The 18,384-nt window shown below is 40.1% G+C and overlaps 1 protein-coding gene across 1 annotated transcript in view; it reads left to right on the top strand.

Moving 5' to 3' along the window:
• CA10 (carbonic anhydrase 10) overlaps positions 1–18,384 on the top strand; it is a gene marked incomplete at both ends in the record, with an annotated part of 152,653 nt that overhangs the window by 14,075 nt on the left and 120,194 nt on the right. The window contains one exon of the mRNA XM_079544433.1: positions 17,516–17,590. Within this exon, the coding sequence (XP_079400559.1) occupies positions 17,516–17,590 (75 nt within the window). The remainder of the gene's footprint in view (positions 1–17,515; positions 17,591–18,384) is intronic.

Raw genomic sequence — 18,384 nt, 5'->3', positions numbered from 1 at the left:
CTGTTACTGATTCCAAGGTTAGGATTTTCTTTTCTAGTTGATCTGTGTTAAGGATAAGGAAACTAAAAAGTGAGTAGTACCTTAAGTGGAAATAATAGCATTTGTACAGAAAGAACCATTTCAACTCTTCTGTGTTTGAGCTGGTCGAAATGGGCAGTGAAAAGTGGAAATTCATTTCTTTCTCCTACAATTTTGCATGTTTATTTCTGATTTTCTACTGGCTAAGGTTATTTCATTTTCTATAAGCAAAGCTTAAATAAAAAGTGATTTTAAATAAACCAGTTCCATTAATGGGATACAAAAAGCAGCGTAGGCCCTCCTGGGATGAAATGAACCTACTTTGTATACATTTCTATTGTTTACTTGGAAAGGGGGTAAAGTGAACATGGTAAATAGAGTTTACATTTATCCAGTGTGCTTTCTGAATGCAGACTAGAAGTCCACCTAACCTTCTGAAGAATCAGGGGTAGGAATACGAAGAGCTTGACTGTGTTAGTCATTGAATCTTGGCTCTTTGTTTTTTTTTTAAACCCTTAACTAAGAATACAGAAGCTCTCAGGATCCTGAAAAACAAAACAGATAATAACTTAAATGCTCTGAAGTTCTTCATATGCACTGTTGACCTTTGAGTCATCTGACTACTTACGAAGATTATTTCATTAGTATTTGCACATTGACTTGCTGCCAAAAAGTCAATCTGCTTTTCCAGTGCATGGTTTTATTTTGAAGGTCTTCAGCTGTGGAATAGAACCCAGTATGTAAGAAAGAGCTGGCAGAATTGGAAGCTTTCCAGTAAATGCTTTCCCAGGTTAAACTCTGGTGATGCTGAAACATTACAAGTGTTTTATGTGGCCTCCTTTCCCTCGTGCCTTACCTAACATAGCTGTTCCTGAAGAAGGGCAAGTTTTAGTTCCCACTGCCCCCAAGAGAATGTTCTACTTGTTATTTACAAGTTAGAATTTACACATCATTTGGACTTGTGTTTTGTCAAGCTCGAAACAGTTTTTTTGAAGATATCTATGATGAGTCTTATGATTCCTCTGACAGAGTTGATTAGTTAGGATATAAATGACAGTATGGATCTCATATTGATAGCTTAACCTCCTTGTATTGTTGAAAACACTTATGCTAGCTATTTAAAACAACATGTGAACAACCGTAAACAAAAAGCACAACGAATGGCTGTATCAGAAAGGGCTGACTCAAGATCAGGTTAGCTATCAGTGGACCACAAGGGAAATGTCAATTGCCTTCAGATGCAGGATTAAAAAGAAGGCATATGGATGTCCACTTTCTTTTCTTTTTTTCTCTTCTCTCCCTCTTTGCTCTCTGAAAGGAGAGGAAATTCAAAACTTCACCTAAAAGAGCAGGATTAAGCTAGGAAATTCCTATAGGCAGTTAACTGTGCCTGAACTATAAATGTCCAATTTATTGAGCTTACAGGGCTGAGCTAATTTTTGTTTATGTTGAGAAGACGCTGATGAGCCAGCCAAATACCTGGAGTCTGGAGAATGAAGGTACAGTTTATACTTTATCATTAGACTTTGAGTTCAATCCTTTGGTATATTGGCAAGGCCTGCATTTCACAAGGGGTAGACTAAAGTAATTCTCATGTTCCTGTCCAGTGGAGTAAACAAACAGCTACATTCTGCAAATGTTGCAGAGTTGGGATCTGTTTCAAGGAAAGCCCAATTAGAAGCATAAGATGGCAGCCTAGCTTGTCTCCTTGGGATAGGGCATGCATGACTGCAGGTATTTATTTAGTGCCTGACAGGATGGAGCTCTCCTCCTAATTGGAGCTTTTCAATGCTACTCCGACCTAACCGAGGTGCACAGTAAGTCAGCACAGCTCCACTGATCTCACTAAGTATACATCTGACTTGCTCTAACTGTAAGCTATCTCCTCCCAGACATGAGATCTGGCATTCTTACGTTCCTCTTCCAGTACCAAGGAAGATAAAAAGGTGTTATTGTTACTCTCAGTTATTCCCAAGTTAATACAATGGAATCTGTCTCAGGAGACTCCCAGACCTCTTGCTTTAAGAGCTGGAAAGTTTTAGATGAAGGGTCTTGTCTGCTTATTCTTGAATTCTTTTTTTCAAAGCTTTTGCTGCTAGCTGCAGATCAACACGATTCTAATGCTTCTTTCAAATACATGCAGGGTATGGGCTGGTGGGAGATGGAGCAGCTCTGAGAACACTTTGCAAGAGAAAAAGGGATGTGAAAGATCTGGAGCAAGAAAAGTCCATGGGTGTTAGAACTTCAGAGTTTAACCACTAGTTCACTGTCTTCTACATTTAGGACCTTTGCTAAAAAGCAGTGGCTCAGCAAACTGTGCTCCAACAGCTGTGATCCCTGGATCCCTGATCCCTTTCCTTTTAGTATTAAACTTCTTGTTCATACTGTGACTGCTGGTCCAGACGCTCACTTCGCTACGCATGTCCCCTCTCCCACTCCCACAGACCCCCAGTAAGCTACTCTTAAAGGAAGGATTCATATCTCATCTACTGATTGCTTCCCACATTATTTGATCTGCTGTTGTTCTTACTTTCATAGAAAGCACATGCACATTTATTATGGTGGCAATTGCTATGCAAATTGTACACAGATATATAACACGTCACAGACATGCATATGAATTCTTATGTGAGCATGATAAAAATAAAGTCAGCATCTGAGAGAAACAAATTGCCTTGATAGGCTTCAACTAAATTACAAATCCTGCACCTTCATCAGACGAAGTGCTTTGGGCTGGATTTGGGTATTTGCAATAACTGGGACTGGCTGGCTGGGTGAAGGCAGCTGTACTTGGTGCTAGGGTGGGAAGACGAGAAAACAGTTGGTGCGGAGGAGACCGTGCCTGAATGAGGTGCTGTGGGATGGAGGAGGCAAGGAGAGAAAAAGAGGAGAAAATTAGGTCTGAACCAGTTTGGTATGGGAAGGACAGGAAAGAACTGACCTTGTAATCACTTTGGTAGGTACAAGAGGGATGCCAGGGTAGATTTTTCCTTTTAAATTTTCTTAAAAAATGAGAGCAGGGAGAGACAAGTGAAGAATTGTTATTCTCACAATCTGAAATTATCTTAACACTCAGAAATCATGAAATAACTGAAGTAAGGTTACGTGCAAGGGTTATGTGGGAAAAGACACTATTTAGCATTTTTTTGGTTTATTGCAGAGGTTGTGGGACACAGTGAATTAAAGAGAACTGCAGGAAGAGAAGAAAGTCACATAGACTTCTCCAGAGAGTAGAATTTTATCCCTGTCTCTGCCGGAATTTGAGTTGCTTGGCAACTCACTTTAATCCAACTTTTCAAGGGTGGTCACTGATTATATGTTTCCTCATTCCCCTGAGGCCCCATTTGCAGAAGAGCTGAACAGATACAGTTAAAAAGATCAATGGGAGAAATTTTTTGTTTGAATCGAGTGAATCAAGTCTAAACACAGTAAAAATCATACAGTGGGACCACAAATTGGCTAATGAAAAGTTGGGATTATCTTTCTTTTGGGAGTTTGAATTGTGTGCTAAAAAAAAAAAGGAAACATGATATTTGTACCTTGAAATGCTAGCAAGACTGTGACTGAAGTGGCCTTTCACAGCACTGCCTGGTTGGTTTCAGATAATGAGCCTTTGAGATTTTCTTCTGCACAGAGAGCTGAAGCAGCAGCCCTTGCTCTCTATGTCTGACCCAAGTATGAGGTTGAGAAAGATAGAATCATATAGGCAAGAAAATGTAAATGAGACCCCTCCCCTCAGACAGATGTATAATTCCAAATGTTCCATCCCCCACTTCTCCTGCAAACTTCTACTGGCTTACCTAACCTAAGAACTGCTAGGCTCTTACGTAATTGCTAGGTGCATGCTTGGGTTCGGATCTTGCTCTTTTGAAATCTCTCTACGATTGACCAGACTTCATTGGAAGAGAAAGGGGATCAGGCCCCTAAGAAGACAGCTTTTGTTATCTATATAGAAGGAAGAAATGCCCAGAGCTATTATAGCTTTGTAACTGTAGGAATCCTATTTTCCACTTTGCCTTAGACTGAAGTTCGGACTTTTTTTCCTTCCTAAAGGCCAGACATATTTCTGTTATCTGCTTGAAGAGAAGGAGCATACACTAAAATTCATCTTATTTTTGTCATGTTATTATATGATAGCTAAACCAAACAGAAATGTCTGTGTTAGCATTTTAAGTTGATTTGAGATTGGGGTTGTGTTGATAGCTGGGATGCTAACCTGGTTAGTACTGTACAGGATTATCTAGACTGAAGTCGGCTGAGTTAACAAAGCCACTGGGTTGTCAGATAAAACTTTGACTTCTTTGGGAAACAACGCCAAGGAGAAGAGTAGGGCAGGTTGAAGGTTGAAAAAGGAGCTTTAATACAGAATGTCTGCAGATGGTGGCAAATTGTCCTAAGAAAATAGACCAGTGCATGTCTCTCTCCTCATTTTGTAGTGTCAACTCTATCTCACCCTAGCACCTGTGCACTTTGTGCCACACTAAATTCCAGATGTGACTAAACACAGATGGGAGGAAAGTGGTGTTGTTTTAGCAGGTGTTTGGAGATCAGGACTTAACATTTTCCTTAAGAAGTCAATATCTAGCATTTCTTTGTCTTTTTCTTTAAAACCTGGGGTGACTGAAAAGTCGGTCACAGGAAAGAAGGAAAACATTGGTACTTGAGATTGCAGGTGATGTGATTTCAGAATTGTGCTTTTTCAGACAACGGACATTTGCTGGGCTTCTGGACCACCTTGACATTTATTCAGGCTGCAGCAGTGGTGTCTGTGGATTACCGCTGTGCTGAACAGCAGCACAACAGTAATGGACTAACATTTTAAAGTGCACTTAGCCTCTGATATGTGACAAGTCTATAATTGCATATTGAAAATCCTTTAAAGATATATTAGTGATCACTTCTAGATAATTGACTTAATTTCCAAAGTGGAATGCCTAATTGTTTGGGTTTTTATTTGTTCTCAGTAGTGGAGTTTGATGGTTCACCAAGCCTTACATGTTTCATTGGTTTCGGTTGTTATTTCTTTTTCTATTCTTTGTAGAACAGCTAAGAAAAAGAATTAAAAGAAAGAAAATAATGACATCTCTGTGCAGCACTGTTTGCAAAATGCCAGTCATGCCAAAGAGTCATTTTGCTTATAGCAAATTTACAAACAAAACAAAACAAAAAAAAAAAAAAGCAATTATTTTAATTAATTTCCACTCAAAGGAGAAAGTTTGTTCTGCTGTGAGCTGTTTCTGGAGAAGGGGAGAGGGAAGAGTGTAGATCTCCTATCAGCTCACAAACAAGTGCTGTTATTCCTACAAAGACCGGCAGAATAAGTACTGCCCTACAACCACTGGGTAAATATTGACAGTTCTTGGACTGTCTTTCAAGAAAAGCTTATTTTAAGAAAGCATTATCCCCAAATAGATTATATTCTTTGAGCAGCCTTCTGGTTTTGTGGAGTAAACAGACCTCACTTACTTCCTTAATATCAGAGGTTGTTGTTTTGTTTACTGTCCTGACATCTCCCACACGTTCAGGCTGCTGATGGCAGAAAATAATGAAAAGCAGTGAGTGTTTGAAAAGTAAACCTAGCAGCGTTGGGCAAAGCCCCCTATGGCACAGCTGCAGAAGCGAGCAGCTGAGCTGTGCAGCACTGTGAGCTCAGTGAGCTCTTCATTTCCACCTGGGATTGCAGCCGGGGAGATCAGAATTAAAGAAATCCACACTCAGAAATAAAGACTGGGACATGGATGCATCTCAAAAAACTTGTGTGTATTCTGGAACTGTATTCAGAGCATATTTGAGGTAGAATAATTCCTATCAGTTTAAATCTTTTAGAATGGGCCTAGAATAAGCTGCTACAAAAGCACCTTTGATCAAAATACTGTTTCTGCAGATACTGTGTCAGTCTTGTTAAATCATGTTAATCCTCACTAGTTCAAGAAACAACAACCCTTGAAGTTACATAAATGCTTGCATTAATATGAGTTACAGACTCAAGCTCCTTACATATACTCATGCATCAGTAAGAAGACCACACACACACATCAATTTCAGAACCGGGAGGTGAAGGCAGGACGTGGTTGAACGCTACAGAATGGAGATACGTACAGTAAGGTTTGTCCTAAGGTCTGAAGGGCCATAGAATAGTTTAAGGCAGGTGCAGCTGTGGTTAAGCTGTTTGCTCTCCAGCTAAATAACGGGGTCTTTTAAGCTTGTGAACACAGATGGTCCTCTGCGATTTCTGCTGCTTCTAGCATATGATCTCTGCAACTCTTTGGTGCTGCAAATAGTATGAAAAATAAATAAGAACAGTTTTTATCAACAGATTGCTGCACAAAGTTGTGTTGGGGAAAAAAACCAACAGATGCTGCATAGGATTTAAGAAAACACATGATTCCTTTTAGGTATATGGCTGGATCAACTCCAAGAATATACAGAAGGGGAGGGACCAATCTGACTAAATGTAAAACAAGTTAGCATCTTCTGATACTTCAGCTCAGTTGCCTGTGTAGCTGAGTGAAAAGCTGTCACTCTAGCACACCAGTTGCAGTGAACCTGGACTGATATGAAGTTGATTGCTGGAAAGGACTCTGCTGTAAGACCTTTTCTCTGAATCCAGTTTTGTCATCTAATTTTGACTCTAGCATCTGCCTAACAGGGCTCAAAATCCATTTCACAGAGTCAGTAATGTTGTTTGTTGCATAACTGTTTGGTCACCCAGCCAGATGTAACGGACTTTGATTTGTGTGCATTATTCATCAGCCCTCACTGGATTTCCCTGGTGGGGAGCGCAGAGCTTCGCAAACAGCCAGACAGGCATTTGTGTGAAGGGAAGCACTTACATGTGCACTCTTCACTCAGTTTCTCCTGGGTGCTACTGTGACAACTTTGATGCCTGAGAATAATGTCAAAATGTCTTAAATTTATTTTTCCACAAGACAAAGTTTGTGTTAGATTTATTTCAATATTCCAAATGTTCTCTTATTTTTATGAACAGTTTGCCTAACAGCCAGGATTTTATAAACTCTAAGTCCAATTGAAATAGAGGAGCTGAGATGTTTGGTATGCTCTAGTGGGAAGATGAAAGGGCTGGAAGTAGCTTAGTTTCTGCAGCCTGACTGCTCCCGCTGGCACTGATTTCTGCATGCATTTCCACTCAGACCTTCACAGTTTGTGCTCTTCACTGCCCAGACATAAAACCAATCTCAGATCGAATCCCACAGCCATTGCCAAGTTATCCCAGTGCTGCTGATAGATGGAGCTGTCTGTATCTACTTGGATATATATACGTCATGTGCGAATTCAGGCAAATCCTAGCAAAGGAAATGTCAGCAGATCTGTGCTCAGCAGACTATGGTTGATAGCTTCCTTTCAAGAGTGTGGCTGCTGTGAAGTGGGCACCCTGGTTGGCCATGGCTTTTCCATCTGTACCGGGAACCCTTTCTGCACACATAAAACAAAGACTGGAGTGGAGGGAAGGAAGCAGGCACAGGACATGAGGGCATGATTTCTGTTAGATGCCATATTAATGGACTAAGTCTGTAGTCCTGCATATCCCACTGTTCCCTGTTCCCATCCACAGCGCTCAGCAAATGTGGAAAACACTCAGCAGGCATTTATTTGTGTGTAAGCAGGTATGGATGTCCGTGTCTGCAGGGTTTATAGTGATTTCTGCAGGCAGCTGCAGAGAATTTGTCACTTATCCTCAATTGTTCTTTGAAGCACACTCAGATAAAAATTTAAAATGATAAGGAAATTAACTGAAAGAAGGAAAGCTTCTCTCAGCCCAAATTTCAGGACTTTTCTATCTGTAGTAATTTGAAAGCTGCTGTTCTGGGGCTCTTGCGCTCACTGCTAATGCAGCGTGTCGCTTTGTGCCACTGCATCGTGGTTGTGTTCAGACAGGAATGTGGAGAATATCTATACATATCAATAGATGGAGAACTGCTCAGCGCATTTATAAATGAAGTTACGTGGGCAATGAGCACTATGGATGGACAGGATTTTCTGTACTACTGTCATACTCAGTATTTTGCACAGTAGGTGGAAGGCAGCTGGTGTTTATGGCAAAGTTACTGGAATGATCCCATCTGCAGCTTGCCCCATAGTGTGTGAAGGAGGCAGGGCTTTCACAGCTCCTTGTTGTTTTGTTCTTCTGTTTTGGTTTTTGTGGGGTTTTTTTCAGTCAGAGTCTCAGCAAAAGATAAATCACAGCATAAGAGCAATCACAGGGGTTAGCAGAGAAAAAGACCTTTGGGAGTATTCAGAATAAACATTACTAAAATATGGGAGAAAGCTGGGTAACATGCAATCCTGTTTGGTTTTCAAAGGGCACTTGAAACTGCCAGGCATCTGTTTTAGATGAGCAAGGCCAGTAAGAACAGAAATATACACATTTAAATGTCCACCTCCCATTTCTGATCCTGAGGTGGTTTTGCCCTTACTGAATAAAATTATTTCCTCTTGCTACAGGGAAATATAAAAGACTGTCTGAAACTTCTGTGGGTTCTGACTTGGGAGAAACAGGACCACACAGACAAAAAGAAAAGCTAGGAAATCCCTTATGAAATCGTTGCAGTTGCATATTTCTCTACACAATTTCTTTACACTGAAAATATTTTTAAAAAAATCTTAGCCTTGGTGTTTCTTTTCTTTTTCTTTCATCTTTGTCCAAAGTTTCATCTCTCAAAGACAAGGAGAGTAAGCTATGAACAATAGGTGGTTTGGTGGTTTTTTTTTTCCCTACATGGAATTTCTGCCTTTAAAAAAAAGAATAAATTAGAATGCAATTGAAATTCTAAAACAGTAAAATGAGGCAGGGAAAGGCATCACAACCAGCACAAAATATCTTTCACCTTAACCTGAGAGAGAGAGAAAAAAAGCATAGCACTGCTCTTGACTAATGGCCAAAGAAATGGCCAGGAGGGATGAATGAGGGACACCTCTGCAAGGTTCAAGAAACTAAATGGAGTTCTGAGGAATAAATTGCCCTCCATATCATCCACAGTAGACACAGCTGCATCATTTCAGACCAGGCATATTGTTGGTTGGGGTGGAATTGCTGAAAATATCTCTGAAATAACAGAATAACAGCAGAGATCCAGAATAATGCTGCTGTCTCATGAAACAGTCCAGAGAGGGCAGGGTATGACTTTGTCCAGCATCAGTGGATAAGCACAAGTGTGGACAGATGGATGAGAGAAGTAATCTCTGAGGGATATTCCACAGTACTGCAGGGAAGCACAGATAGTGAGAGAGGCAGAGACAGTGATTTGTCTCCTTCCCCATTTTTCCAGATAAAGGGGATGAGCACAGAATGCTTCCAAGAGAGGAAAGTTTGGGGAGATTTCTGCACTTCTGAAAATAATTCAAAATGAACCAGTGAAAGCTGGATAGTCAGGAATTGATATGGCTGTCATCACTCTAATAGCTAAGCAGTAATTAATGAATTGGAATGTCGATGCAATACAACATGGCTGGCAGCTGAGATGAGCAAGATGTGTTCTTTTATCTGCTTTGTCTTCTCCTGGCAGCTGATCTGACTGGAATGACTTCTCCTCTTCTCATTCCCCCACTGCAGTTCAGCTCTGCCCAGTTATTTCTCATTGTTTAGTTCAAAACTCAGAACAACAGCCGCTTTTCTGCACCTCCTAGCTTGGATGGCATTTTGTCTGGGCACTGCTGGATACTTAGGATACTCAAGAAGCGGGGAAGCACTGTATTTCATTGTATTCGTATGGCCTAAGTAAGGGAAAGTCAACCTATAAGGAAGGTTGAGGTTCAGCTAGGAAGTTGCAAGGCTTTTGCTTTACGTTAAGAAACATGTAGTAACAGTAACCAAGAACCAGCTTCTGCTGAGAAACTGATGAACTGCAGTGGTGAGGAAGAACAATAGCAAGAAAGTGCTACGTTATGATGGGACCTGACTTCAGATTTACTGTCAAGATTTCCAGGCAGACTGAAGGCAGCCTTTATGCTTCTTTCTATGCTTCCTGTGGAAAATACGATAATTGTATTTATCAAACATTATTAATTCATTGTGCATGATGTAGCCCTCTCAAATGTTTCCATATCACATTCTGGGCCACAGGCTTTCATGAAGCTGTAGAATTCAGCATGACATGAGGCAGCTGTGTGTTTTGAAGGATCAAGCACCTAATATTGATGCCATGCCATTTGTCTTGAGGTTAATTGGAAGACCTTTATTTTTTACTCTTGAGTTTGCCTAACACGTGATGAATGTTAAATTCTGGGCACAGCTCCCACAGGGTAAGATTGCTGCAGAAATCATTTTACTGAAGCCAAGGAAAAGAATGAAAAAGATCTGCCTGTGGCAGTTAATGGGACATTCTGTCTGTTTGTTCTTTTACTGATTGGTAGCTTTATGTTTAGAGAGCACAGAGAGCAAGTAGGGTCAGAAACCCAATGAGATGTCAATATCATACATGCTTCTGAGGAAGGAACTTAGTGGTTTCCTTTCAAAGGAAGCCCTATTAATTAAGCATTAATAATGTATTGAAGTTTAAAGGCTCAAGGATATTGAGGCCATTTCTTTGAAGATGCTGTGTCCTAAAACTGCACTGAAATTAATAGGAGAGGAAGGCATTCAGCACAGTGTACAGAGCTATTCCAAAGTTAATATCACAAGATGTCTTGCTTCTTCTTACTGTGTTACATTACAGAGCTCTTCAGACTTCATATCTTTTATGACACGATTAAGCAGCTCATTGGAGACAAACTGCCCTATCTAAAGCAGTGCAGTGCAGACTGTGCTCTGACACCTCTATCAGCGACTCTGGAAAACAGTGAGAGGCAAATTGTATTGAAGTGGTTTAGGAACCATGTAACCCAAAGCATGCCATCAGTGGCTGTCTTGAAACACAAGGTTGCGTCTCTTGCTTAACCCCTTGAATTTCTTACCCCATCTACTATCAGTATTTTGCTCTCATTGCTGCAATACAGCTATGTATTTTTTTTCCTACGTTAATTAATTGGCTTTGATTTCTTCTTTTGACTGACTGAAAGCTGTAGGTGCAATATGTGGTTTTGTTCACTTATATTAAAATTCAAGTAACAGCTGCATGATTGGGCATATATTCTTTATGGAAAAGTGCTGCTTACAAGTTGGAACCCACCACCCAAACCCATACACTTTTGCACCTTCCTTTAACAAGCACCTAATGAGCACAGTTGTGTGGGATCCCTTCTACTGAATCCTGCTATTTTCTTTCCTGAACACAGTGGGATGGTAACCAGTATTACAACCCTTATTTTCAAGTTAGATAAGTGAAAGTGCACGGTCACCTGCAAGATTAATAGCAAGGGAAGAAGGGAAGTTCTGAAGGCCTTCCTGCTGGCTCTGCAGAGGCCCTTAGGCTAGCTATCTCTTACCTTTGCCCCTTTCCTTCCTTATTAGTTTAGAAATTCTTCAGTCAAAAGATTCACAAATGCAGTTGACAGAATGGAGAAGATAATGCAGAACAGGGCTGGACCGTACACACACTTCTTATTCCTGCAAAGTTCTGCTCACAGAGCTGTAAGCAGAACGCTCTTCCTTCAGTACGAGGTTCAGCAGTGGCAAACCTCTTTGTTTATGGTTCCTCAAGCAGCATTTAATGGCTTTGGATGCTCAGTGGCTCTCACCAAAAGCCAACTACATATGGGGAGTAGATGCTTGCTATGTTGTGACATTGTGCCACATTGTTTGTCACTACTACCTGCATACATATGAGCCTGCTTGTGTGAAATCTCACCCTTTGGCCCGTGATTTTAATTGTAGTCAGATCAGAATGCAAAATTACAATAAGTAGAAAGCACAGAGTGAAGTCTGTGCCATAGCAGAGTTCCCATGGTAGTGCTTTGCTTTTGCCCTCAGACATGATAAAAACAGGTCACATCCATTTTGCTTCTGTTGAATACTGTTTGGAATTCACAACAGCAGTGAGAGCTTTTACACATGGGGATGGTGGAAGAAGGATTTATGGAATTGGAAAGTATTAACTTAATGAAAGAGCATTTGCATGTTTTCTGAGTGAAACGTTATCCAGAAAGAAAAAAAATCTGGCATAGCTGATGAAAGCATTTTGTTTACTGATCCCTTTATAATCCTTTGTTTTCTTTTTCCTCTCTGCTCATATGGTGATGCATTCAATGTAGGCTGTAGTATTCATAGGCAAGCTAACCTTTCTTGTCCTGTAAGTATTCAATTATAAATGATGCTTTATATACTGCCTGAAATGCATGTAGCATTTTTAATATAAAAGGCTGCATAAAACATCTTAAATAATAGCTGCATTATGTAGAGACTCGTTTTAAACAAAGTGAACATTAATTATAGAAGGCTGAATCTTAAGCTAATTGCACCTGCTTAGTTTCCCTGCCGTCTGGTCCACTTTGGACAAGTGTATTCCATTTGATTTGAGAGGCATTTGTTGGTATGAGCCAAAAGCTCAGACTTGTATACTTGTATGTACTTGTATGACTCGAGATGGTTTAGATTGAGAAACTCTGTATTCTCTCCAAAGTTTGGGCAACCCATTCTTGGTTAAACACTGTACAAAAAGTCCATGTAAAATGTAGTAACTAATAATTCAAAATAATTACAAAATGCATGAATCCTCTGACATCTTGGAATGGAGTTTAGCAAAAACATTAAATTTCTACTTGAATGAAAACCAAAACAACAAACAGCCAACCACATCCTCCACTGTTGTCTGTAAGGCCAATTTTCTACTAAATCATGTCTTCTAAACCTCTACAAAAGCATCTAATTTTAATTAGCAATAAATTAATGCCTTGCATTATGTTTATTACAAAATTACACCATTTTTTTCTAATCTCATAACTGTGAAAATGGGGTAACAGTGCTAAAACTGATTTTTATCTATTTAATGCCAGAGCAATGCTAATCAGGTCATCAAAAGCAAAACCCTTAGGATATGAAAGCAGCATACAGAGTGAATAACATCGCAGTTAGGAATTCAGATCAATACGTTCAAATACAGAAGGGCTTTTTTCCAACCTCGGTGAGCCTGGCTCTCCACAGTTTAGCATTTTTCATTCCTGTGGAATGAGGGTGAAGGGGATGAAGAACTGAGACCCGGCAGGATGCTGCTGGCTTGTGCTTGGGTGTGAAAGGCATCACCAACAAACCTGTTGTTTAAGTATAGAAAGTAGATAACTAATAGCTGAGCGCTCTGTTTACATCTTCCAAATGGGCATGCTTACTGGGAGGCCTTTCATATTTACTACTGCATTTTATATATTAGCATTAGCCTTCCAACAAGATGCAAATCTTATGCAGATGTAACAGAATCTGCATTCTGGTACCTGGCTTCTGAGACATTATTATCAAAATAGTTTTACAGAACACACCACCTCCCTTTGAATTACAAGCCTACCCATTTTAACCTCTAAGCCAGACAGAGTTAACCGATGAGTCTGTGGCACTGGCACCTTCTGGCATTTGCATCTACATCATGTTTTCATGATGCTGTTTGGCACAGTTCCCCTATGGATGGAAGTCACTGAATACTTGACATCTTGCAGGATTTAGCCTTTAATTTTATGCTCCACAATAAGATACGTCTGCAATAACCTGAAAAAAAAAATGAAAGCAACATGCTATATCTGCTCTGAATAAATATCCTGTCTCATGTACAGCAGCTGCACTGAAATAGATCTGACATAACAGTGTTATATCAGCACAACTACTAATCTCAGATCCTAGTGATTTCCGTACTGAAGAGAACACTGCAGCAAATGGAGGTCATTTCAATAACCTTTAACACTTCGGACAAATGTGGTGCTTTGGACTGGCTCTGTTAGGGGCAGAACACATTGCTGGGGCTAACACAGCTGCTGCACAACTCCCTCTGCTCCGCTCAGTCAGCAAAGAGTCTCTTCAGCTGGACCTGTCTATTTCAATGCCTTATAGAACCAACAGTATTCCTTGGAACCCAAAGGCACACAAGCGTTCTATGCAGGTTCCTACCCCGACTATTTTTAACTATGCAGTAAAAATACAAGATGTTGAGGTATCAGAAATGAGCATTTTTTTTTAGATACTGAACCCCTTCCTAGAAATACAGAACTGGTTTCTAGACCTTTTTTCCTTCTCAATATCTCATGTGGCAGCTCACAATGAAACAAAGGAGCTGCCATGCAGGTGCCTCCCTGTTCTGGTAGTAACACAGGAACATCAGAACCCTTAAAGCATGCCTGTCTCCGGTTGTGGTACTCAAGCAGAACTGCAATGAGATATAAAATAGCTTTCCTTTAATTGAAATAAGAAAGAAGCTGAGATTATTTTTCATTAGCAGTGTCATGAGATGGCAAATACGAAGAATCCTTTTCCTTGGCAATAATTCCTGAGCCATAAGGTTGAACCTGTTTATCCAGGCACAGTGCCTCTCTGTCAGATGGGCATTGGTACAGCACTGGGTCTGTACAATTGGTGTATGAGCATCAGGTGTAAGTGGCCCAGATAGGATTCCCAGCAAGGACTGTCCATATGTCTGTTAATTCTAATTTTGTATTCCTTTGTTCCATCACTAATCCAAGTGTGGGTCTATTTCAGAAATAGAGAACAGCTTTTCTTTTTTTACTCCTGATACAACTTCTTGTCTACTTTCTAAGGCAGACTGATGTAATAGGTCAGGAGAAGTTTCCAGAAGATGTCGACTCCTTCCTGCCCTTACCAGTCCCGTCTGCTTCCAGAGAAATGAGAGCTTCATAAATCTTTCTAAGCAAAACCCTGTATGATCCATCAGAGCAGCAAGCTAGATTTCACACACACAATGGAAAACTGTGTTCAGCCACTCTGTGCTATTTCTGTAAACATTTTGCCTGGACTGGTATAAAACAGAGGATTCAGGGTTCAAACAAGAGCATGGTAGTGGGCTTTGCCTGCCCAGTTCCTCTCTCAGAACAACTATGTGCCTTTCTCCTTGACTTTCTCAGAGGCCTCAGTTTTCTGTGGAGCAGCAGTAACCCCCTTGTGCTCTCACCTTACCTTAGGCTGTGGGAAAACAGCACATCTTACTGTATTTCTTCTTTGCATTTCATTTTTATGTATCTATTGAAGAGATAAGGATCTGGTATCTATGGAAAGTGCAGAGCAGTGGTAGGTCATGCTCTTTGATAGAGAAAATGATTGCACAGACATCCAATTATTTAGTACAAATCTTTGATAATCTAATTTTCTTACTCACTTCATACAGTCTTTGTTTCCATATTAATGCAAGAGATTTGAAAAAAATATGCCAAAAGTCTTACTTCTCCTGATACTGCTTTTGGAATTAGCCTTACTAAATGTTGGCACAGTACAACAAAGCAGAACTACAGAGCTGGTGCCTTCTGATTTTGGTTTAATTTCAATTCTGAGTACTGGATTTTTTTGTTGTTGTTTTCTTCTGGACCTGACATGTATCATTTAGGATTGGCCACAGAGTGGGAAAGCTGATACAGTTTTCTATTGTATAAGTTTCTACAAATATCGACAGCAAGCAGTTGCATTTGGAAGTACTCAGCCTCCCTTCTTAAGCTGCCTGCCTCTGCACACAAATTTCTTTACTCTTTTCTAAGAAGCAGCTGCCTCTGGTTGTGTGTAGCAGTTTTAACTATGCATGTTACTAAAAAGTTGATTTTAATACAATCTAGTTTTCTGAGAAATACTATGTAAAAAGTGATTGTTGTGCTTTTGGGGGCTCACTTGGTATCTTTTCCTATTGCTGAAACATCCTGAAATCTTTGAGGACTTCTGCTGCAGATAAGCATAGAAGTAACCTCCATGAACCAGTGCTGAGATTAAAAAAAAAAAAAAACACCAAAACCTAACAACAGTTCAGTCTGAGTCTGACTATTTTGCTGCTCCGATGTTTTGGATCATGGCTTGAGATTTGCCATTTTCCAAGTGTTTGCATTATGTAGTCCAAAGCCAGAACACGGTTGGAGTTCTCTAGACAGAGATATAAACATTAAATGAAGGTAATGCCCTCCACAAACTGTAAAGAGTACACAGTGTGTCAGTCCTTTCAGTTTAATGTGTCACCAACCAACTAATGGAACAAGCATGAGTACCACAAGGGGATTTCTACATCGCGTACCCATTCCACAAGTATGTCTGGACTTCTGGTCAGCAGATAGCAGTGGTCCTTCTCTCAGTACGTTAAATTAACTTCAGCTTTACTTCTGGCTGCAATTTACAGTTAGTTAAATCACAAATATTGTTTTGTTAGGGATAGAACCGTGTGTAGCCATCCTCATCTTTTAGTCTGAATGTCACATTCCCTCTGTAAGTTTTAATGACAACAATTTTTGTTATGTTGCTGGAACTTCTCCCAGGGTAATTGTGCCTTCTGTACACAATGTGCAACTGAGAAACAAAACTGCAACAGAAGGCTGCAAAAGCTCACATCATTCCTAGCTGTGTATTTATGTTAAAACTCTTAGACCTGGTGGAAGGATTGAAAGTATCCAATTACAGAAATTAAGCTAGTGATATAGAAGATAGCTGAGCTTTCTATAACTCAAGGAAAAGATTGCTCTAAACATGGAAATTCGAGCATGCAAAGTTGAGACATTTGCTTCTGGCTCTGATCTGCCCATGTCTCTTAATGTCTGTCTGCACGGCCTTGAAACAATTATCTTGTATGTTTCTCTGTTAACATTTTACATTTTAAGCATTATATTTGCTCCATGCCCATTTCCTTCAGGATGAAGGGAAGTCATGTCTTTATAAATCAAGTCCTTTCTACTCTTGGCTTGTCAGAAAGTTCAGGGAAGTTATTTAAGTAACAGTCTCATCATCTACAGCTTAGATTTTTGTCCATATGGCTGTCATAATATTGGTCACAAAACCTCACTGGTTTGCTGCACTGTGCTGTAGAGTTTCCCGTCAGACACAGGTAACACCAGGACAACTGCGGTGGGGGATAACTTAAAGGTTTTTGCAACACTCATCTCCCTGCCTGAGCATTATGGTATAGGCCACCACTTGTAAAGCAAGGAGCTACGTATTCCTGTTCTCTTTCTGGAACTCAGAGCATGTTTCTGAAGGAGAAACATACAGACACAGATATGGCCTATGGTTCACTGTCATTTCTTCCTGTTCAAAATGAGACTGGCAAACTTGGCAGAGGGGAAAAAAAAATGATTCAGTCCACAAACTCAGGCTCAGATATTGACTATTGTGCTTGAAGCTCACTCACTTTGTCTGCAGTTTTATCCTTAAAAAAAGTTGACACATGAATGATCAAAAGTTACAAAACCTCATTTTTTATCTGAATTTAAGTTTAGTGATCACTTCCTCAGAAGTCACATTTTACTGCCTGAGAAACAGCGAGAAGGGGATCCAAGATACAGGCACTTAATTGAACAGACATCGTTTGGGAACATGCAGAATGACTCCTGTGTTGAAGATGATAACCTGCTTAGAGTTTCCAAAGTTCTTGCAATTATGTGTTTCCCATGCACTACCTTAATTTTATGGTTTGTTTATTTCTAGCTCAACAAAATTCACCAAAAATCCATGAGGGCTGGTGGGCGTACAAGGAAGTGGTCCAGGGAAGCTTCGTTCCAGGTAAGTGCAATGTAGAAATCCTAGCTTTTCTTAATTTTTCAGTGGAATAAGTATAGTTGGGGTGAGGGGGAGGTATTCTTTGGTTGTTTCTTAATACATTGCAAAGACGTGAAGAACGCAAGGACTCAGCAGCACATTACACTGAAGGATAGAAAAGTTTATAAGTGTAATCTCCATGGCTGCTTTCAAGGAAAGACAAATTGCTTTGAAGACATTCCTGTCAAAGATAACGTCTTCCTACTCTGAAGTTGTGCTGCACACAGAAATGAGGCACAGAAGATAGAAAAGCAATATTGTGCTTAAATAGCAGCATTTTCAGACAATCCTATCTCTACAGATTTAAGAAGAGTGCGTTATGAAAGCAATGATTAAAACATGAAACTAACGAGTTCCACTGAGTTTTGTTTTGAAAATAAACACTGTGGGGAAAAATGATGAAAGCTTAACCTGGCTTTAATAAGATTTACTAATGGTAAATAATCTGTGACAGCCAGAAGGATATAAATGAGCATCACCAGCTGAATTTACCTGACAGGCAAAGTGAAATTCATGCCAACAATAATCTGAACGTACGGCTCGTTGCTGACTGTGCTTCTCCGGAATGCTCACACTAGGAGTGCTAATGCTACACACTGCTTAAATAAGCTGTGGTCTCACTAGTCCTTAGCTTGCTCTTCTTGAGTCTCTCTAACATGTCAGGATCCAAACTGCCTGAGATCTGAGTAGTTTGCAGAGCTCTTGTTTTGTTTGTGACCTGCGTTTGATACCTGATTTGTATGCTGTTTCTTTATTTT

Source organism: Tetrao urogallus (assembly GCF_951394365.1).
Source record: "Tetrao urogallus genome assembly, chromosome: 18".
Classification (NCBI taxonomy): Eukaryota; Metazoa; Chordata; class Aves; order Galliformes; family Phasianidae; genus Tetrao; species Tetrao urogallus.
Note: the sequence above shows the minus strand (reverse complement) of the source record. Positions and strands in the feature narration are given on the sequence as shown.